Here is a 23,785-nt window from a genome sequence, read left to right as displayed (position 1 = left end):
TCCCCCGCGGGGCGCCGCCCCGGAGCCCCCGCCGGTCGCACCCGGCGCCCGGGAGGGACCTTCCCCGGGAGGCTTCCGCGAGGTTTCCATATGGCAGCTATTAGGGAGGAACCGCGCCTCCCTTCCCGGCCGGCAAACGCAGCAGCCGCGGCGGCGGCGCCTCCAGCGGGGCCCGGCCCGCAGATCTCGGAAATTCAGCTCATCTTGACCTTTCGGATTAGTATCGTTCCAAAACCAGCACCGCGCACCGACTGCACAGTCATTTGCACTGTTCGTGTGTAAATCAGAGCTTTCAAGTGAAGCAGTCTGACTTCACTTCCTGGGGGCTGATGGTTGCCAGATAACCAGATTCACGAACAAGGAATTTAGCAACTTTTTTATTTAATGTCAGGTATCGAGGTCAATTATAGGATTACAAGTATTCCAAAAACAAACCATCATTAACACAGGACTGCAAGAATTTAGCAGAGATACCTGGTTTAAAGTTAGCCCACTTCAGCTGTAACAAAGACAGTGAACTCTGAAGGCTGCTGAGTAACTTCATGACTGCACAGTTCTTGCTCCTAACAGATGCCTTCAGTTATCAATCCCAGGTGAAAATCCTGGAAAAGAAAGCTAAGAAACACCCTGTGAGATCTCTTGTTCAGGCAGCAAATTACAGCTATCACTATGCGGAGAGAAGACTTCAGTCTTCCAGGCTATCACTCACTATGACTTCTTGAGAGCATAGACATAGGGCTTCATCAGCTTAAGTATTTAGTGTTTCAGAAAGAAATTGTAAAAGGTATAATTGTATCAACTTTTGAGCTGGTAACATTCACACACTTCTCAATTTCTAATTATTATTATTAAAAAAAAAAGACCCACTATCAGAAAAGCTTTTGATTGCTCTGACTTTGGGTTAAGGGCAATGACAGTATGAACACATTACTGGTTTTACAGCAGCACTATTGCCCAGATGTAGATACAGTTCCAGTTATTAACTCTGGTAGGTCTTAAAACCAACAGATGAGCATTCAAAGTCTATCAGATAAAGTATTTTCAGTTTGAAAAAAACCCCCTCAGTTTTCAGATAGTGGCTGATATACCACAGCTTCTGAAGTTTAAAAGAAATACACCTTGGTTCAATTAACAGGGGAAAGGGAGAGAAAAAGAAATGCCAGGGACAGGACAGCAAATCCCTTTAATATTTCAGATCTTTCTGGGCAAAGGCTAGCATTCACTGCTACCCGTGTTCTCAGTTTTGTCAGGCAGCAAAAAGTTGACCCCTTTGATTTTTCTGATATTCTTCTACATTAAGAGCAGCTCCTTTTTCCTCAATGTTTCTATGGCAACGCAAACCAACAGCTAATGAATGTTCTCCTCCTCCTCTCCAGAGCAGTCATTCACTACATCTGCATTCCAGCTTTGTTTCCATCGGGATTCCTTCTCCAAGCATCACACTTTGTGCTAGCCTTATATGAATTAACCTTACATACTAGCCTCACATAAATTACTTATTTCTATCAGCCGCAGCTCTGTTATCATAATGTTATCAGAACGTCACAACGGCTGAGGTTGGAAGGGACCTCCGAGGATTGTCTAGCCCAATCCTCCCGCTCAAAGCAGGGTCACTTAGAGCAGGTTGCTCAGGGCCATGACAAGCTGGGTTTTGAATATCTTCAAGCATGGAGAGTCTACAACCTCTCTGGGCAACCTATTCCGGTGTCTGACCACCCTCACAGCAAATTTTTTTCTTATGCTATAGTGGAATTTCCTCTATTTTGGTTTGTGCCCGTTGCCTCTTGTCCTGCCACTGGCTACCACTGAGAACAGTCTGGCTCTGTCTTCTCTACTCTCCCATCAAGTATTTATACACACTGATAAGATCCTCTGGAGCCTTTTCTTCCTCAGGCTGAACAGGTCTTAGGAGACGCTCTGGGCCAGGGCCCTGTCAAAGCAGGCTCGCGCAGAGCAGGTTGCTCAGGGCCATGTCCAGCCGGCGTTTGAGCATCTCCGAGGATGGAGACGCCAACACCTCTCTGGGCGGCCTGTTCCAGTGTTCAATCAACCTCATAGTAAAGAAGTTTTTTCTTACATTTACATGGAACTTCCTCTATTTCAGTTTGTGCCTGTTGCTTCCTGGCCTTTCCCTGGGCACCACCAAGAAGCCTGGCTCTGCCTTCTTTACCCTCCCCCATCAGGTATTCATACAGGTATTTATTTGTGCAGAGTAAGATCCACCTGGAGCCGTCTCTTCTCCGGGCTGAGCAGGCCCAGCTCTCGCAGCCTCTGCAGGCAGGGCAGATGGTCCAAGTCCCTAATCATCTTTGTGGCTCTTCACTGCACGTGTTCCAGTCCTGGGCCCAGCACTCCAGCTGTAGCCTCCCCAGTGCTGAAGAGAGGACAAGGCTCCCCTCCCTCACCCCGCTGGCGTCACTGTGTGGCCCAGAAGGCCATTGACCTTTGCTGCAAGGGCATACTGGGCTTAAAATATTATATTCACTTTCAATGAGTATTATGCATTCATGATTTCTCATCCAGTTCAGAGATTATGTCATGTACTATATAGATGATAACAGACTAACTAAGAACATTGAAAGCATGATTTTCTGAATACACACCTTACGAGATTGAGCTGATGTTTCTCAATGCAACTGTGAAAATAATGTTGTTAACCTGTATTTCTACATACAGGTAAAGACCGTTTTCAGAAAAGCTGATTTGCATGGAAGTATTTTCTGGGAAGAATACTTAGTAAAGAAAACCCTTAAGTAAAAGAGGTCTTCTCATATACATCACAGTCAGTGTCACAGCTTAAAAGAAGTCAAAATCCTTCAGCCAGGATACAGACTTAGACAGACTTAATGGACTAAGGCTCCATATAACATGAAATTACATCCTAAAGAGTCAACATAAAAATTAAAGCTATTTTAACAGCTTTAAAGCTGTTCAGGATACACACATTATTGATTGATAGCAGCAATACCTCCTTTCACACCTCACCATTCACCCCCCTTCTGGTCTGTAAAATCCAGAACCCTGATGCCTGGGAATTCCTGTTCTTAAAACAGGGAATATCATTTTTCATATACACCTTCTCCCCCCTCCCCCCCAGCCTGCAGAACAAAGAAATGACAGCAAAATCTCTAAAAGCAGAAATCTGCCATGCTGATAGCTGCCCGACCTTCAAGGCTTTGTATCTGTGCAGAAGGACTACCTCCCGTATGAACACCAACCCAGACAACAAGGAAGCAGACAACTAACACAGACAGGATATGGACCACTTCCCTTTCATGACACAGTGTTAGATTTATTCCTAAAGAGACTTGTCTAGTGAGGCTGAAGACTCAGTCTTCCATCACATAAGGCCCAAAGCAACATTTATAATACTATAACAGTAATGTGGAAACTTTATTACAGAAATATCACCTCTAACTTTTGCAGAATTGCTGGAAATGAGTCAGAGAAGGCACATCTAAGCAAACACCTACTTACACTTAGCAGCAGAAGTTACAGCTTTGGGGAACACCTTAAGAGAATAGGACGAAGAAGGCAGGAGGAAAAAGAAAATATCTGCCTAGCCCAGATTTAACTCTTATCCCCCAAAGTGCAGTTGGATAAAGTAAGAGAGGAGAAAAAAACTCTCATACTCCTTCATTGGAGAACGTAATAAAATGCCCATTCTTTCCCATTTTAAGAATGTACATATCTAGAACTAATTTCTATTATTTGCAACTGAAACCAAACAGGAAAAATCGGACACCGCCTCACGACAAGCCAGATACTCCACAGGTTGAATATAAAGAGTGGGGCAAATTGCAAAGCACAGAAAGAGAAGCAAAACATGCAACATGTCCACAACAGGCAATGCTTATTTTGGACAGGGCAAACTAGAACTAAAAATTCTTAGGCTCTTTCAGATCCTATGGGTTCACTCAAGGCCCTAAATTTCACATAATAGTCTAAAGATTCAGCAAAGGTCATTGCATGAATATTCATCTGTAGCAAGAAGTTAGGTATCCAATCATATTGCATGGCTAAGTAGGAACCTAGCTGCATCTTTAAGAAACTAAGTATCTTTGGATTTGGCCCCAGGGCCAATTCACTCAATCTTACTGCATCTCAATTTGCACTACTGTAAAGGGGGAATAATACCTCATAGGGTTGTGAGGCTTACCTGTTTAATGCATGCAAAGCTCTTTAGCATTTTCCTCCAATCCCCTTATAGATGTGCAAATCATTGTACTGTTACTATTCCAGGATAATGACTTTAATTTGATGACTTACAGAAGGAGGCCTCTCAGCAGTTATTTTCATCTGAAGGCTCCTTACTGGGTGTTGGTGGGGGTTGGAGTTTTGAGAGCATGGTTTACAGGCCAGACTTTGAAGTAATCTCTTTCTTTGCTTCTTGTCCTATCACAACCATATTGTGATACCTCCTCAAATAATGTATCTGAAAAAGGTACTGGAACAACATGAAAACAAGGACCTTGAAAGGTATTGCTCAGACCTGAATTTGAAATCTGAACAATCTGAAATCTAATCTGAACAATTTGAAATTTACACAATTTCTAAAATAGGTTGGATTAAAATTAACTTTGGTTATCTAGCTCACCATCTATCCTACTCAGCACAGTTAACAACTGATCAATTAATGAGACAGCTCAAAATGGTTATTCCAAGATCCTTGCATCTCATACATGGTTTATGTCACTTCAAACACTATTTTTGAATAGTGCAACATGCTATGGATGTTAATGGTAGTAAGTCTGCATTTAACGTGAATGCTGCGTACCCATGTAAGTGTTCACAATTGCAATTACAATCACTTGAAATAGGAGACATAAGGACCAGCTTCTCCCAAATGCATTTTGGAGGTCTGCTTAAGTAGTAGCTTTTTGTATAAATGTACAACCCTCTTTATTGAGAGGGCAGTCACATTAGGTAAACTGTACAGCAAATAAAAAGTATTACTTTAGCATAATAAATATTTTGTTTTTAAATGTGTAAGCTTCTAGAAGAAAACAACCCTCCAATAATTCTAGTTTCTTTTATTAGACCCCAAACATGTTCCTATCCAAACAAATTAAAAAAATTAACTTACGTGCAACTGTGGCAGTAAAATCAAGACATCTGAACTTTAAGGTATTATTTTTCTGTTGACTTCATCTATATAAAATCAGTTCAGTACAGCATTCATACCTATAACTGGTTTCTGCAAAGAATATTTTATTGTAACTTTAAACTCAAAAACATTTATTAGTACCTATAACTTTTATGCATTATTTCTTCTCACAGGTATTTTACACTGATCATTCACACTTTTGTCAGTATTTAACTAAGTTTTAAAACCATTCGCTGGAGCAGATTTCCTTTTCAACTGCAAGACCTTCAAGGCTAGCTTAAAAAGATCTCCACCCAAGTGGGTCTTTTCTTCAAATTCATGGGGAAAAAAATAAGTTTTTAGTTACTGTATTAGCAAGATTTACTAGTGGTAGGAAATGCTCTGGTTACTGCAGCTCTGAAATGGAAGCTACTTTCAGTGCTTTTGAAGTGGCTTCATTAATGCAAATTCTCACTTAAATGGAGAACTGAGGCACAACGAGGCTAAATAACAGAAATTTTTTTAGAGGGCAATGTCATGGGAATCTTACCAGTGGTTGAAATAATTCCACTTACCTAAGATGAAAGTGCATGCAAGAAATATACTATGAAACAAAATCCCCCCCACCCCGCCAAAAAGCAGCAAAGATGTCACTGTCAAAGTTTTATTAGCTCTTGCTAGCTATCCCATCACTGGGTAGCTGTATTTGAGTATATTTTGAACTGTATTTCAAGCTGGAGAAAGATTGCTGTACACATGAATAAAGTTCTATGTATAGAGTAAGCAGTTAAAACGGCACTATACAGATGTTTGTATTTCCATGGATTTTTTCCTTTTGTGATGTATGTCTTGTTAGTTCAGGATGATTTATAATACATAATGAAGAAACAGAACTAGTTTCAAAAGAGTTCCTTTTCCATGCTTTGCTGGTTCACGTCAGTATGCTGATACTATGTGCACTTCTCCACTTCTGCTGGCAGAAGGTGGTGGTGGTGGGAACATCACCTCTCCTCTCTGACTCAAAACTGGGAACAGAATGGAGGAAAAAAAAAAAAAAAAAAGGAGTTGTATTTGTCTCTTTCCTCATCACTCCTCTGTGAGAAGTTCCTTGCACAGAAAGAGAAACCTGGGAGGAAAGGAAGTGAAGCAACTGCAATAAAAAGGAAACACACTAACACCCAATGTAGTCTTCTAAAACAAAAAGCAGAAAACCATTGTGACAACAATAATAAATACTACTCAGAGTAGCACTAGGGTTTTATCTGGTCTTTCTACTCTCTGGAAGGAGCAGCAAAGATTAGAGTCTACACACAACACCTCTGAAAATACACAGAGCTAAAGCATGACACTCGCACTGAGTCTTAAGGCTTTTTTTGCCTGCTTCTGTTTTACTTTGTAATAGAAGAATGTCCCTTCACAAACTCTCAGCATTTCTGCAGATTTTAACTGAAGTTGGAAACACACAACCATGATCTGAATTATTTATACCATAGCAGCTACATAGGAAGAAAGGGAATTGGTAACCAGGTGAAATACAGATATTAATGTTTCACAGCAGAATTGTAAACATCTTCATAAATGGAGAAATATTCAGAAAAAATTACTCTAAACATCAAGCTGCTGTAGTGAAAGGCCAGGCCAAGAAGAAATCAGCTGCTTTGTCTTCCAAGTTCCTTGCATTTGTGTAATTTTAAATGTCATTTAATCTATAATCCTTAAAACTGTTAAAAGAAGCAAGTCTCCCTGAGGAAACAGATCTCTGGCATAATTTGAATGGCATAGTTCAGGGGGGAACAACTTTTTTGGCAACGTTTGAGATGATTTCCATAGTCCTGTAGCTGTGACAAAAAACAAAAGTACACCTCAAAGTTTTTCATATGATCTATACTACAACAAAATAGATGTTCAACATGAAATTGTGAGATACTTTAAAATATTTCAAGAAAAAAAAAGCAGCAACATTTTGAATACAGACATGCAATATAATCAGATTTACTTGCTCACATTCACCTTAATGAACAACAGCTTAAAGGTAACAGTGAAACTAGTAATCAAGCATTAATTACAGCTTTGTGTACCAAAAAAGCAGCTTTGACAAGATTTTATATCTACACTGTAGGCCAAAAGTAATTTTGAAAACAAAACCTTAAGATATATCCAAGTAAGCAATTTTTATTTTTAATTATTTCTGTATCAATGTACTTACTGGATGTAAATACTACAAAAAGCAAGAGAGATTACAGTCATTTTCACACAAATTCAGCTCATAGCTCCATATGCTGAACAGAAGCATAATACGAACAAGTTTTCCAAAGTTATTCATAAAGCAAAATTTAAAGCTGGGTTTTCTTTATGGCTAACTTAGTTATAAAGAAGAAAAAAAAAAATCCAAACAATGTTACTACTCCCATTTTTACTAATCTGTTTTCCAAGGTAGATGCTTTTTCTGGAAATTCCACTCGGCTGGGGTCATTCTTCTGTTCACTCTGAGACAGAAGTTAAGTTCATGTAAAAAGTGTAAAAAAGAAAAAAAATTAGTGTGAGAACTGACAGTCCTAAGAACCTGCATGTATCTCGTATGTATGTTATTTCTTTCTCCCTGTGTGTCTGAGGACTACTTCAATTGAAACAAATGTGTGCAAACCTTTATCTTATCTGGTGCTTGCTCATTTTGTAAGTAATACATATTAGAAAAACAAACTGTTTGTTTACAAACAGAATTCCTTAGGAGTAAAACACACTGCTAATAGATGCTACAAAAATCCAATACCAAAACATTTCAGTTTTCAGATACTTTAACCAGAACTTGCTATTTAATTATTAGTACGACTTACTAAACCAGTGAGTTAAATATGTAACAGATAAAACTTTTGAAGATTTCCTTGCAGTTAAAGAGGGGGTTGAAAGTACCTTACAAGTGCCTGCTCAAATATCTGCTGAAGCTGACTGGAGCCTTGTCATGAAGTGCAGCAGGGTTAGGTCCTGCTTCCCTTTCTTAGTTCATAATACTTGGAAAGCTATCTCATTTGCATGTCAACTTTCAAAAAAATTATATACTACAGACATAACATGCACTGCAGGCAAAATATTGTAATGACTAAGCTTAGCAAAAGCTACTGAAGATTTTAAGGGAGTTTGTACACACATATCTCAGAGGATTAACTTTTTCATTTAAATTGTTACTTTTCATGAAAAATGTTTCAGTGTTGTACAGTGATCTGAGAGTGGCACACCCCATAAATTAAATAGCACAAAAATGTTTAGTGTTACAACGTTCATCAGTGAAATTCATAACACACTGCAGTATTTTAATACAACAGGAATTGCATTTTCTAAATGATTACTAGGCTAACATTTAACACCTTGGTTTGTTTAACAGTGGGTGCAGAGCCACTGTGCTTCATCTTGACAGGTATAAAACCTTAAGTACAGAGGAGAGCAAGTCCAAGCGGCACCTAACTCTGTTCTCCCCCCCTCCCCTTATAACCAGCCTGCATGTACAGGAGACAGATATATACATGCAATTGATATCTGCATATGCAAACAAAGGAACACAAATGGCTAAAAAGTTCTTTGCTACAACCTCAATCCAACTCTTAAATACATTTGGTGTTTAGTGATTTATTAGGAGAAGGCTGTTATATTACACTAAATTTACTTAATCTGCAGGAAATTGCATTACTAGCATTATCCTCAAGGTCCAAGTTCCACATGGCTTCATTCAGTAACAGATTCCTTTCTGACACTGATGCTCCATTTACTCTATCCCATTCCTTTTACTAGCCTATTACTTAAAATGACCCCATCTGACAAGAGCATGTCACTGTGTTGGTTTGAGAATGACTGATGTGGTGCTAACATCTAGCCTTGACCTCTCCCACCCTCTTCTTTTGTCACCTCTGCAGAGTTAGCTGGGATGCCTCCTATTCAATCCATAAAACCTTAACATCTTCAGTGAGTCAATAATTCCAAAGGATTCCCTAATTAAGAAGTATTCTGAGTGACACTTATACCATAGTGGTCATCCATGAGTGTAGGGATACTTCCCACTGATCTCTTTCCTGCGGTTGAAAGAAAAAGATGGACTACACTTTCCCCTGGAGACTGTCCACTCTGCTTTGGAATATTCTAGACTATTTCTTGTTCTGTCATGGAAAGGTGGAAGGGCGAGAGGTGTAAAGAAAAGAAAGCCATACATTCCTGCTACCTCCATGCAGCCTGCAATCCCTGAATGCAATGTCCAAACTACAGCTGAAGAGAGCCTATCGTAGACCAACATACCAAACATTTCACTGATGGATGTCACATTCAGGGTTTATGAGAAAGTTATATACAACATTTGGTAGACTCCACTCACACACACTTACCTCTTCCATGAGGTTCTTCAGTTTGGTAACTTCTTTTCCCAGCTTTTCAACATTGCAAACCAAGTCTTTGCAAACTTCAGTAAAACTTTCAGCTGGTGCCCACTCCAGTACTACCTATTAATAGTTAAATGACAGAATTACTGTAGATTGTAAGCTAGTATTCTTCAGTTAATGTAGTATAAAAGACAGTGTTGGAAGAAGATTATAACTTTATTTATGCTAAGTTTGAATAGTATGATTTATGCATGACAATCTACTACTTTGTTTCAGCCTTCATGCAAGTCTTCTGTCACTTCTGTTTAAACACCAAATCCTTTATCAGCAGAAACACTGAGAAGCAGATCTATGGTCTTCAATTGGTTGGCTTAGCACTCTGGAATAAATTATTTGAAAAATGTATACTTTAGGGAAAGAATACTGGACAGCTCCATAAAACTATATATGTTTATGGCTTTGATCACTGTTCATTTTTTTCCTCATTTCTACTGACTAGAATAACAGTATTCCCCAAACCTAAATCAGTCTTTGCCTCCTTTGGTTGAATACCTTGTGAGAATTTGCGAGCAAATGCTTATTTATGGTCTGCACAGGAACGGTCAGGTTACCACACTCTTTATTCAACTTCTGAAGAAACTTGAGGAATTCATCTCCACTAGCAAAACAAAACCATGTTCCATTATTTGTAAAAGGCTGCAACTTGCAAGCTAAATACTATCTATCCATTCCTAACATTGGCTAGTGAGTGAATCAGATGTGCAATTTTAGAAAAAAAAAAAAGAAAAAAAATCCACAATCCATTTACCACAGGGATTTGTGCCACATTTAACATCTTGGCAAGCTTTCCCCTCCTCCCTTTCTTTTTGTTGGAAACCTTTAAGTTATCTGGAATACTTAGCTACTAAGTCACATTGAAAGCTGAAAAAGTGTTACCCAAAAGCTTTCTGGAAACATTCTGTTAACCTCTGCTTTCATTTCTCTCTGCTATTAATCCTATATTATCACTACAAACACATCATTACCTGCTACATGAGAAAGTTTGGATCACAGCACGCATAATAACCACAACATTGTGTTTTTCTGTGCATGTGCGATAGAGATCATAATCTGGCAACGCCAAGACGAAAGAATTTACAGTCAATTTTATATTGACACATCAAATATTCCTGATCTGCAGCTTACATTTTAATGAAAGATGTGAGGGAAAAAGATCTGTTTTTTACTTGAGAGTTAAGGACAGAAATGATAAGGTTAGAGATTAAGTTTAGTCTCTAGCACAGTGGAAGAATGAAGAATACAACAGTGCTGACTTGGGCCTTGGATCTGGAAATACATTCCTCAAAGCCCACAGAATCTGAGATAATCTACTTTGAAGAAAATGTATACTTAGTGTTCAAATACAAGCAGGAAAATAACTCTGAAAGTTAGTTTGGTACCTCCAAAGAGTGGAGAAAAGGATGTAAAAGTCTAACAGACCAATTTCAAGACTAAATTTTAAAGATCTCGTGTCACACTAACTCAATTGAATTTTATTGAAAACCTCAGCCAGAAATTAAGGTATCAGTTATAAGTGATGGTATGGACCAGAAAGTTGTTGCCATTGACTAGGCAGAGGAAAGGGGAAACAAGAAAGAAGATAATCCAATTGTTTGTAAAAGGTGAGCTCTCAAATCCTGGAGCTCTTAAAAGTTTCTTCATCTCCAGCTTCTGCTAGCTACTAGCCATTCAGGAGAATAACACGCAGGCCCAACGCAATAGACAATTTTAACTTAATAACTTCCTAATCACAGGGCTTAGATTTATGGGAGGACCTGAATAAGTGAATTCAGATCCCAACTTTCCTCTTTTTCCTGGAGCAATCTGCTACTAAACCTAAATGCAACATACTCGCACTACCTCACTTTCTGCCTCTTCTGAAAGCAAAAAGGTCTAAATGCAATTTGCCACCAAACAGTTGAGTCAAGCTACATGCCAGTGTGGTGCGAGTGTCTAAATAGAAACTGAATTTAGCCCACAGGGCATTTTCATCAAGCTCTCACTTTTTCCTACAATAACGCATACACTAAGCAAACAATATTAAGCTGTCTACTGGCAAAACTGCCTCCTAGAAATAACTGGGAGCCTAGAGCCTGATCTCCTGCAGCATCCACATGAGGGAAATAGGCAAGACTGGAGACTCACCTCTTTGGGAATCATTCTGCACCTAGGACTTCTTGCATAAACATTGTCCATTAGGACAACAGACCTAATTACCCTAATTAGGGAGAAGGAAAAGCGTGTCAACAAAACTGGGATCCAATTTTCAGACTGTATTATCCTGAACTAGGATTATGTTGCTTTAGAGCTGTTTTGGAATGATTTGATGGCCTACAATTTTCATTTTATATTTGCTAAAACTTAAAACAGCTGCTCCTTTCCTGTAAATCTCAGCTCCAAAAAATGCAGATAGATGTTATTCTCCTACCCCTATAAACAGTCCACACCATATTTGAACCTCAGTACCTAGTTCCAACCTTTTTTTTAAAATCTTTCTTGGTGGAATCTGAACTTTAAATCTAACTCCTATGAACTCAGCAACTGCTTAGACTGTCTATCAACGATACAGCAGGGAGTTCAGGCACAGAAGGATGAGGAAATATTATATATCATGCTTATGGTAATCCAACTTAATAAAAAACATGAAAAGTAAGAATACAAAGTATTTATTCATTCTGCAAATGCATCCTGTAAATATTAATCTCTCTCTACACTGCATGAATTAACTGATATTTCAAAAGTGAGTTTTTAATATATCAATCAACTTTGGCACAACTCTGTTAGTAAGCAAAGTTTCCACCACTGCTCAGAATGTCTGTCATTTGCAACGCTGCAGAACTGCTAAGACTTTAATACTCAAGACAAAAATATACAAAACATCAGTAGAGATGCTGAAGGTTAAAAACCAAGATTGTTCAGTTTGTTATGAAGATGGGGAAAAATGACAAAGCCTATTAGCTTTTTTTTTTTAAGCACACTGTTCTGAAATAAATAATAATTTAACTGAAGAATTATATTTAGGGTAAAAAACACTAAACAAAATAATCACATGCAGAGACAGTCTGAAAGTTTGTCCCACATGTTACTACAGTCAAACCATGCACACCAAAACTTTCTTCTACTTTAAAAAGATAAAGTTTTGGCTGGCTAGGATCAGTTATGACACCTGTGTTTTGTCACAAAGGAAAACTATTTTTGTTGAGAATCCTTCCAGAATTCCCAGAATGAAGTATGTCAGGAACATGAAATGGAATAAAACAAAGAAAAATATTGATGCTTATTTATTTATTGTACAAATAATAGTTCTTAAAAACATTTTCATCAAATTTTATATCCATTGTGGTAATGTATTCCTATAATATTTAAAAAAAATAATCTTTTTAAAAGAAATAATGGCTGTCAAAACACCAGTGGTTAAACAGTGCTAAACACTCTGTGAGTTTATAATCAATCAGCTCAACATTTTCTACTATGTTAGTTTTTCTATGACTTAATGACTGATTTTCCTTCTCACAGAATGACTTTGAACAAATGGGAAGTAAAATCTTTACATAACAGCATGTAAACATAACCTATGATTTTAGTCCCAAGGTCAGATTCCTAGAATACGTGTCAAGTCATTTTCTAAAAAAACAAACAAAAAGAACCTATGCAGTGCTTCCAATAATTGAACTGCAGCCATATTTTTGTGTACTTCAATCTTTATTCAATCATTTCCTGGGTTTGAGAACTATAAGTGATCTAAACTCATACTAGGAATTCCATATGACCATGTTACTGGGTATGATATTGTATCTGAGTTTGTATGGTTGTTTTCTTTTTGCGCCTTATTTGGCTACACATGCAGTGAACTACTAATTTTCTGGATTTCTCCACTTATTCCCTGTGTTCAAATTTTTATGCTGTTCTGCATAAATGCATATGCTAAAATGTCACTACATACAGATCTGAAAAAGAACACGTTTCCTGCATAAAAATGCAAGAAGCTTAACTGGACAAAGTTCTCCTGACTTGCAGCTGATTATCCCTCAATGAGGGGTCAAAATCATTTCTAAAGATGCCTCACTTGGACACTGAAACACCCAGGTGCGTAGCCTACTACCTCTGCTCGGCAGCAAAGTCTATCATATTTTAATAGGAAAAGCTCACATGCTGCCAAAGCATTTATGGCGTACCCATATCACAAGGGTTTGTGCCTTCTTGCATGCTGGAAGTCGAGCTCCTCAGTCTCACACACAGCATACACACTGGGTTGCATCTGGATTCTCTTTGGGAAGTAAACAGGTACTTGTTTTTGACAGAGAAATCTCTTCACAGACTAGAAGGCAGAATCAAGGTCCTGTATCAGGACATGAACACCTGTCTCTGCCAGCCCAACTCAGTCTTTCAAGAGCTTCCCAAAATGCCTTGCATGTCCTTCCACATCCCAAAGCTCACGCTTGGCATCATGCGGCAAAAATGTACCTCAAGCAGTCTGCAAAGCATTTCTCTCATCTTACACACACAGTAATGGATGCAGATATAGGCACGATAGCAGTGTCAGCAGCAATTAGCACACGTAAAAATGACTAGTTAGGAGTGGAGCATGTACTAGACAGACTCACGCAACCAAGGCACGAAGGACAATGAAATGGCAGGAGCACATCGTGATGTGAGGGCTAATACACAGCACCAGTGTGATTTAGCTGCCTCCAAGGGATGGTGACATGCAGAATGAACTTGAACTCAACCATATCCTTCGGTCCAACAAGCAATACGACTAACAGTCTAGCCTTACAGCATCCAAATAAGTTATCTAGCTCCTATGAAGAAGAAAGAGATACCTAAACAAAGGAGTAATACAGCTGTCAGGTCACCAGTCAAGTGGGAGATACATGCTTCGGGCTGCCCCCCATATACACACTTTAAAGAGGAACTGAACCCTTAATTTTCTAGGCAGTGGAAGTTTATTTAATCAGCTTATTGGATGCAAGAAGGACAGATTTCTTCCTCCGTACTACCCAAGCCAAGCCCCAGCAAAAAAGGCAACACAAAGCTATGCAAACGGTGATGCAAATGGGAGGAGAGAAAATAAGCACAGAGAACCTTATGTAGCGATGCAGCTACAAGTATGGGGAAGAAGCAGTATCTCAGCATTGGCACCATCTTCTCTAAGTTAAACAAATACAGTTCAACAAGACTAAAGTCTCTGAAAGGCAAGTCACAGTTCTCTCCCTGGCTCCAATTCTAAAGCTTTTGCAAACTGAAATATCAAACTAATGCTACTCTTCTGGAGCAATTATTTTCTAGTTTAAGGAGGTAACAAGGGGAAGATATGAACACAGTATCTAGATTCAAGTCTAAGGCTCTCTTCTAGAAAAATGATATTTATTCAACAAAATACAAGTCAAGAGATTTAAGAAATCATAAGGCACCTTTCCACTTGCTGCATTCTTCAGTCTTCTTGTGGCTGATGTGGGAACAGCTGTACCAGTGATTAGGGGGACTGAGGAGGTTTACTAAGGCTGAGGGAGGTTTCTGTCTGCTGCTCAGGCCTGACTTTGATGGAACTGCATAAGACTATACTAGAAGAGAAGTAGGGTAAGTATTGCAGAGCTGATATTGAAGGCTGTAAGGAGGAGCCAATTACCAAAGAAATATCAAGTTGGAATTGAAGTTTGAAAGACTAAGACTTTCTTAAAAATCAGTTTCCTTATAATCCTATTCCTACAGATACATACAATTTATAAGTTCTTCATTTATAATGAAAAATGATGTCTCTTAATAGAAGCCAGTTAAAATTGTTTCTAGTGGAAGAGAGAAAAAAGGAAAAAAATCCTGACTTTATACAAGGTCACCTTTATGATTTAAGATGGACATAAACAAATAATTTATCACTTGAAAATTAAGGACCTATGCAGAATTTATACAAATCTCTCTCTCTCCTGCACATCTTTTTATTGTATATTACACTCAGACAAATCTGGTTGCAGATTAACACAGCCTACCTTGACTACAGACACAAAAACAGAGAATTACTGAAGGCAACATCATTTGCCATTTGTAAGGGTTAATAATGCTGTTGGAGCACGGGGAAGCAAGGAGGGCAAGACCCCATTTCCACAGAGAAATAAAAAAATCTGTTCACTGAACCTAGTCAAAGAAATCAAAGAATGTTAGTACTGCAGCCAAAGAAGCCAATTTCAGAGTTTATGGTATAGCCAGAACCCAGAGAACACCCTGCACAGCAAGGTCATGAAAACCTGCATGAGGTGCAAAAAAAATAATCATTCACTCAAAGTGATGGGCAAAGTAATGACATGTATGACAGCTATATAACCCACAAACAGATTCATACAATAGGAAACTGTTTCCAACTTTCTTTGTCCAAAATGCACCTACTCCTAGCCTTCAGAACCTGTTAGTTGGCATAGTCTCATGAATGCTTATACATAGGATAATGTGTCACAGAATCTTATCTTTGTGCTATAAAAAACACTGCAGTCATCTTAAATAATTGTGTTTTAAGTAAAATATGAGCTATTACCTGAATTCCAGCTTCATCACTTCAGGCAGGTCTCTAATTCTTATTTCTTCAACTTGTAGCTCATTAATAGCATCTAGGAGTTTCTGTTGATCTCTGGGATCTGTAATGCCAATCTAAATTTAAAGAGTCATGTCAAATATATTATTTGTTTTTAATAGTTATTTACACAAAAACCAGTGCAGTACTGTTTATTGTGCGAGTTTCTAATTATTAAAAGACCAATTGGTCAAAGGAAGTTGCTTTTAAGTTACTGCAGCCAACTACAATGTACCTAACTTCCAAAGGGAAAAAAAACCTCAGCAACTATTTGATGACGCACAAAATGAATGAATTGAAATGAATTAAAGAAAAGCCAAACTGAAATTGCACGGGATGCTCAGATGAGCATAACATTCATCAACAGAAGGGTATTTGTAAAAACTATTAGTTTTTTAAAAAACCTTAAATAGAAAGGCTTGCTATTCCAGAATCATCTAAGGCTTCTCTCATAGCAAAATAACCTATTATCATGTTGGCGGTACAACAATAATTCAGAAGGAAAGAATGCAAACCATCAGGTCAGCATCAAATACAGCATTTTATAGAAAGAGGGCAGATTTTAAGGGCTTTCACAAGTTTTTGTGTGTGTATTTTTCCCAGTTATGGAAACTGGTCTCTAAGATACTATACCTCTTTCTAAAATCTTATTTTTAAAACAAGGTTCTCTAAGAAAATAAGTCAGTCACTTATACAAAGAAATCCAGCTGGTTCTCTCTACCTCCAAAAGTTTGAATGATCAGATAAAAGACAGAGTATGATCTCGTAAGAAAACAAACAAAAAACCCCAAACCAAAAAATATCCTTTCCAAAAAACAACCCCAACAACAAAAAATGACATTCAACATGATGTTTCTACAATGAAACACCCTGCAAAACAGCCTTTTTATATATCTGAAGAACAGCATACTTATAATCAGTATAGATTTTTTGCTTCAAATTAAAACCAAGTATTATAAGCCTAAATACCACTTGACACCTGCTTGTATGATCCCTGAGCTCTAATCAATCGACCTTCCATACTCTTGGCTAACACTACAAACAATAATAGAAAAGCTTTGAAAGGTATAACTTAAAGAAAGAAAGAAAGAAAGAAAGAAAGAAAGAAAGAAAGAAAGAAAAGCCTAACTCTTTTCAGAAGATACATACTATGTAACTGAGGTTCTCCGAGTGATGCCTGGGACAGAAAACATTGTTAGCTGCATTATCCATAACTACCACAGATTAGAATTTAACTTATATGTAAACTCTAGAAAGCTAAGAGTTTTCTTTCAGAATACTTTAAAGAAAAAAAACAACCAGTCCATTTGATAAAAGGAAGTGCTTCTGTGACACATTCAATACATTTCCTTGCTAATCTGACAGGCTGCTGCGTAACACAGCCTTCTGTGGTTAGCAACCTTGATGAAGTTTCTCCACACAAAAGCAAAACCTGGAAACACCAGCTCCAAGCATGACTTTGTTCCTAATTCTCCAGCTGAACACCTGGAGCCAACAGGATCAGACCACTCTGCAATTCCAGACTGCAACGTTTCCACAGTCTCCAAAGCCAGGACAGATGGAGTCTCATTAATGCTCCAAGGACCCCAAATTCTCTGTTGCATCCTCTGAAATCTGCAGGATATTGGTATTTGCAGGCACCCAGCTTCCTTGAACTACTGCAGAAAGAATTTTGAACAAGCAGCTAGCAACGCACACCAAATCTGAATGCCAGGTCTCTAACTCCCGGCCTCAAATGGTGCCCAGCAGCAATTCTAAGAGAGGAGGTGCCTAGGGAAATCCTCATTTTCTCTGACACTTTGGTTTTTAATGGCCAGCATCCATCCTGATTCCCAAGACCAGTCCTCCAGGTTTGCTGCCAGGTGTTTGAAAATGCCAGACAACATGTGGCTATGGGCTCAAAAGCATCTCTTTAAACACTTAGAAACCACATTATAGATCTATGTACAAATAAGATCTCCAGTAATGGAAAAATCCCAACAAGATTAATTGAAACTTTAGCTACAGGCATCAAGAAAAATTGAGTTTCCAGTAGGTTGTCAAGGGTCCTGGAACAATTTGTACTCAAGACCACTTGGTAAATATCACTAGCAGCCTTAAGAGAGAAAGATCTAGATTTCCTAGAAATAATTTGCTCTGCTTACATCAAGCTGTAAGTTTTCTCAATTCATTAGTTCTCAAGTTTGTCTTGTGAAGCCCTATCTAGTATGAACTAATGTCTTCTTAATGCTTATAAAGCAAAGTGACATCTAACAGCAGTCATTTTATGAAACAGAAGAAAGCATGCTTATGAGCAGCAAGTTTACTTTTAATTAAAATTAGAAAACCAAGGGAAATATTCTAAAGACAGAGCAGCAGTTATTCTTGAGTGTTATAACTATCTTGCTTAAAGCAGGAATTATGATGATGACTGGGATTGCTTTCAACCCAATCTTCTCATTCCTGGAACAAGCAAATCAGACACTGATCAGAAAGCTGTGTTATCAGGAACATATTGTACTTTGTTTCCCTATGAATCAAATGCAACTTCATTGTTTTGCAAATGAATCAGTGACTAAGCACCCTCACATCCTGAAAGTATGTTTTATGAAGTAGAAAACCTGATTAAACTCATATAGACAAAGTCTCCTACCACCACAGCATTTTCTGAATCTAGAGGTACTAAGTGCAGAAGTTAAGAGATAAAAAGTGGACAATACACCAGTTCAAGCTGCTTCCCAAAACAGAGATTGTTTTTTCCCCTTTTCCTGTCCATCTATGCTGAACACAAACATTACCCGAATCCAACCATTCATGCTATGATGAATTCATAGACTGAGCATAGTGCAAGCATGGCTTTCTTGTGGATAAGCAAGCTCTCAAGTTGGCATCAGCTGAAGTACAATCTGCAGCTCAAGCGATCCAGGTATGACCTGGAAGTGACCATATGTTGAAGAAGGTACAAGAAAGTCTTTAGTGTTGTACAAGGACTTACTTATATCTGTAAAACAGACTATGCACAGTCTAGATTTTGACTTCAGGTACATATATGCTCTAACAGTATTTATTTTTTTCTTTACTTAAATAAAAGTTAAAAAGTCCCCCCAAACCCACACCCAAAATCAACACTCCAACATCAATATGACTTTTCTGTTGACCTTTAGACGGAAAGATAAGGTAAATAACAGATTGCCTCTAAAAATGAAAGATGGCATACTTCTCAGATAAAATCAGCCAGGTAATGCATAAACACTTACATCCTTGTCATCTTGCCCAAGTGGCCACTGTTTTTAACAACGTCACAATTTCCTGCAAAATCCTAAACACTTTTTGGTGGTGTGGAAGGTGGCAAAAGGGCTGGGGAGGGGGGCTGGGGTAAGAGAATCCTGGTATGGAAGCACACAGACTGGATAAATCTCTAAATTCCCAGATTATATTTTGAATTTTGATATGTCAAATTTTCATTACATGCTCTCAAATTCAGAACAGGATGCCAATTTCTCCTCTTCTAAACTAACACACAAATGAGGAAGGAACTTTAAGTCCTAAATGCATCAGGAAGTAAAATGACTTCTGCCACTGGTTTGCAAGACAAATGCTCAGAAAATGACTCCCTCCCCAAAAAATCCAAGTGTCAGGAATAGCACCAAATCAGACAAAAACCTCCAAGTATTGAATGGACTTGTCTGAGGATGAAACAGTTTATAAGTTTAAGGAATGCAAGGATTTCAGCTTGACAGTCATTGTTTAGGCTCTGTTCTAGAACACAGATAAAGATATTTACAGAGAAAATATCTTTCTGATATTCTTTGATGGAAGAAAGTGTCTCATGTTAGTGACAGGATTTCTTTCCAATTCTTTTGGATACAAAGCAGCATGGTTCAGAGGCATCCATCAGAAGTCATCATTAATCTCTGTAGTAATAAGATCCAGACTCTTTAAAAGAGCTGGCTGTTAGTGGAAGATCTGCCATCACACAAAAGACTTTCAACTCTGTAGTTACAAGGAAGCAGATTAGATTTGTTGTTCTTTCAGCAGTGTGGGAGAAACTCTTATTAGAGCTCTAAAATCAGAATTAAAAAACCCTATTTTTTATTAGCATACTGCATCAAGAATTTAGGATAACTTATGAACTGCTAATAAGTCACAAATGTTATATCATTTTTTAAATCCTGAATTAAAGACTCACTAATTAATTTATGTCCATGCACAACACAAGCCTGGGAATAGCATTCTGCCAGAGACAAGCAGAAAAAGAATTCTATTCCCAAACATACAATTTTTCTGTGCAAGAGCAGCTGGCCCAGGTGTTTATTTCAGTTTTTTCAATAAAGTTCTCTTAATAATAGGGAGCCTCAAACATGTTAGAAAATTGAAATACAAATTATCTGTTTGTGTGAAGATTATTACACCTCTTCAGTGAGGGAAATGTAAGGCTCAGGTGTTCATTTAAGGCCACAATTCCCCCATCCCCTATAGAGAAACAGACAGAAGCAACTACCATTTCCTAGCAAGAGATTGATACGAACATATATACTCAGTCAAATTTGCAGTTCAACGAGAGAGAGAGCGTGCACGTGCATGCGAAAGAGAAAACAGCTCACATAGTCACGAGAAGAAAAATACTAAAATCTCCTTTTCCATAGGGGCTTTAAGGATTCAAAGAAAGCCCACACTTATATGCTGCATAATGGATAGGATATTGAGGCTCTGGAAGCACTGCCATAACACAGCACACTGATATACCTAGTCTAGGTGAACTCTTGAAATCTCCTCCTGATACACAAAGCTCCCTATACATGCACCTGCTGAGACTAGAAAAGCATTTCTGAGCTCTGTCAAAACACTGCAAACACCAACTCTGCTCAGCTACAATGCAAATCCTTGTGACAGCAACTCAAAGGTACATTAACATATGTAGATAAATGTTGATTCCAGCTGCTAGAACACATACCTTCCTTAGTACCCTGTATTTTTTGGCACTGTCCCAAGAGTTAACAAGGTATCCAAAGCAGACTAGAGGAAAAAAGCTGACGCTGAGGACATGGTTAGCATTAGTACCTGGGAGCAAGCCTGAAGCAGCTAATTCAGCCAGGGCTCTTTGGTATCCCAGACCAGGTACAAAGCATTCAGAAGAATTCTGCAACCTGAGCTATTTAAACTGTTCTAAGACAACTTCTGTGGTACTGTATTATGACATCCCTTTTTAAGTGGAGAGTTTTTGTAGGAAGTCTTTCATGTTCCAGAATAATAATTGCAACAAACAGCCTAAGGAAAAGCAACTGTTCTATCTCAACTGGAAACTAAAACCTTATAACAATATATCGCTCACCCCTGGATCACAGCGAAATACCAAGCTTTCCAACTGCAGTAAACTACAAGAAATCAAATCTTCTTGCCTTTTCCCTGCCAAGGTTTTACAGAGCTGTGTGAGATACGAGATTCCACAATATAAAAGAGCTACTAGTTTCTCCAAAACTAGAAAGTAGCCCCTCATGAGGAGGGCCACATTTAAAGCGGTTATTTAGGATTATCTGCTGCTAATCCTAGCAATGATTTGCTTTCAGGGAAAACGTACTTACAAACTAAAAACAGTAACGCTTAAAATTTAAAGACTGAAATATTTCCTGCTCATCCCAATTCCCACATCACTACAGAAAAGAAATATTGGGGACCGCCACTTCATAGTCAGATCTAGGCACAGAGGATGTAAGAACTCAACTCCTAGTATTTAACACTGATCTGAGGAATTGTATACTTTAGAAAAAGTCTGTCTATATTCACATAAAAATTCAAGAAATAGCATAAGATTCTGAAAACAGATCTTCAGAAAGAATTCTTACAAGGTTAGACATTTATGAAGAGAAGTTAAGACATTAAACTATTTAAGAAAGAGAAGAAAAATAAAGTAGTAAACTGACCTTTATTAGCTCATCTTTTTTCATGATCAAAAGTTGTCTTAAAGTTACATCTCTTTCCTGTACAAAACAAAGGGTTTTCCATTATCAAAAAGTTTCAGAAGAATACACTAAGTGAAAAAGAAATAAAAACAGCTACACAATACCATCACCAAAGCAATGAAAAAAGTTCTCTAGTCTAAAAACATTACATATTGTGACTAATGCACATAATCAAAATTGACCAATCTAGTCCAGTGAGACATTAGAGTGGAACTTAATATTTCAAATAAAACTTTCATTTAGCACATTAATAATAATGCAAGTTTTATGGACATTTTAGGTGCATTCACTTTTACAAATTAAATTCCAGATGGCAGATGCATCACAATCTTACCTTTAATAATCCTATTATGTGTTCTAGACCAAGACCGTGTAAAAACACTTCCATGTCATCAAAAGCTGAATAGGAACTGTAAACACATTTAATTAGATTCAAGGTGAAAACAGTGGAAATTAAAAAAAAGACATCTATAACAACTCCAAAACATACACACGAGTAAAATGCTACACACAAATTCCCAGACAAAGCACTGTCAAACCTAAAGTTGTACACACCCAGCAATCACAGTAGTATCACATAAGCACCACAGGGTACAGTTTAATCTATCAAAATTTTACAGCTGGCTATTGTGAACCTAAATGGAAGGACTTTAATGTCACTTTTAATAGCACAACATTTCAATCAAACCTTAAAGTTAGTCACAAAAGCCTGAAAATTTGGGAATGCAGTTAAGGAAGATAACTATGTACTCTGCCACCAGCCACCCTTCATGTAATTTAGGTTCAACCTATAACTATTACTTTTCCAGTTCCATTTAACCCAAGAAAAAAATCCCCCAAAACAGGAACGTCCCTAATTAAGGACAGAGGAAATTAGTTCAGTAAAAGTCTGTTGCCAGAAGACTACTGTTGAGGTGTTAAACTCCTGAATCAGTGTAATCCCTTGTAGGTTCACAGATTTTTAAGGTTTATAAACAAAGGTAAGAATCAATCTTGAATACCAGCCCTACCAAAAGATAAAAAAATACAAGGAAAAATATCTAAATAACTTTCAACAGTCAGATGAACAACTGTAATGAACCAAAAAGCAAACCACACAAAATGCAGAAAGGACTACTGCAATTGCTACGCTGAACCCTTGCCAAAAGCCTGAGTAAAGAGATAGCTTGCTCCATCTTGCTGTGGGGCCTTAAACTTACAGTTTGTCCTGTTCTTAAAGACCTAAAGAGCTCCTACAGTTAAAATTTATAAAAAAAATCCTCTTTGAGGAATTTTCTGAATATATAAGAAAAGATTTCAGGTTGGCACGATGAGAATCTTAAATACCAAAAATCCTGGAATGCAAGTACGCTTAACTCTACAATGATGGACATCCCAAATCACATAAAAAGGAATTTATGCAACTTCTATGCTATGATGAGTTAGTAATTCTGGGAGTATACAGTGTACATTTCAGCAGGTAGAATATATAAAGGAATGTAAAGTCACTGTCCCTATTACGAATTTGTGTAGAATTGTTATCCTCTCCCCAGTTCCTCTTCCCCCAACACACAGAGGACAACAACCAGCCTTTGAAACAAGTAAATCACATATACCTTCACACACTGTATGGGTATCTAATGCACCCAAACAGGCAACAGGAGACAATATTTGTGACCAACCTGAAATGATAAAATCTTTGTATTTACACATTTCAAAGTGCCTAGTTTGCAAAGGTTTCTGGAGTCTTGGGGTAACTTGAGGCATTTGGTTCTGCTAAAGGTGTGAGAAAAGGACGTTTCTTCCCAGGAGCAGCAAA

General features: G+C 37.9%; 1 protein-coding gene across 1 annotated transcript in view; it reads right to left on the bottom strand.

Moving 5' to 3' along the window:
• Positions 1-7,419: 7,419 nt before the first annotated feature.
• The window catches only part of ASZ1 (ankyrin repeat, SAM and basic leucine zipper domain containing 1), a 44,919-nt gene continuing 28,553 nt past the window's right edge, over positions 7,420-23,785 (bottom strand). Inside the window, exons 8-13 of the mRNA XM_026064512.1 lie at positions 22,322-22,397; positions 21,949-22,005; positions 16,013-16,125; positions 10,000-10,105; positions 9,454-9,567; positions 7,420-7,572 (exon numbers count right to left, since the gene is read on the bottom strand). Of these exons, the coding sequence (XP_025920297.1) occupies positions 7,420-7,572; positions 9,454-9,567; positions 10,000-10,105; positions 16,013-16,125; positions 21,949-22,005; positions 22,322-22,397 (619 nt within the window). The remainder of the gene's footprint in view (positions 7,573-9,453; positions 9,568-9,999; positions 10,106-16,012; positions 16,126-21,948; positions 22,006-22,321; positions 22,398-23,785) is intronic.

This window comes from Apteryx rowi, unplaced genomic scaffold, assembly GCF_003343035.1.
Source record: "Apteryx rowi isolate R43461 unplaced genomic scaffold, aptRow1 scaffold_219, whole genome shotgun sequence".
Lineage (NCBI taxonomy): Eukaryota > Metazoa > Chordata > Aves > Apterygiformes > Apterygidae > Apteryx > Apteryx rowi.
This window is presented reverse-complemented; position numbering and strand designations above follow the sequence as displayed.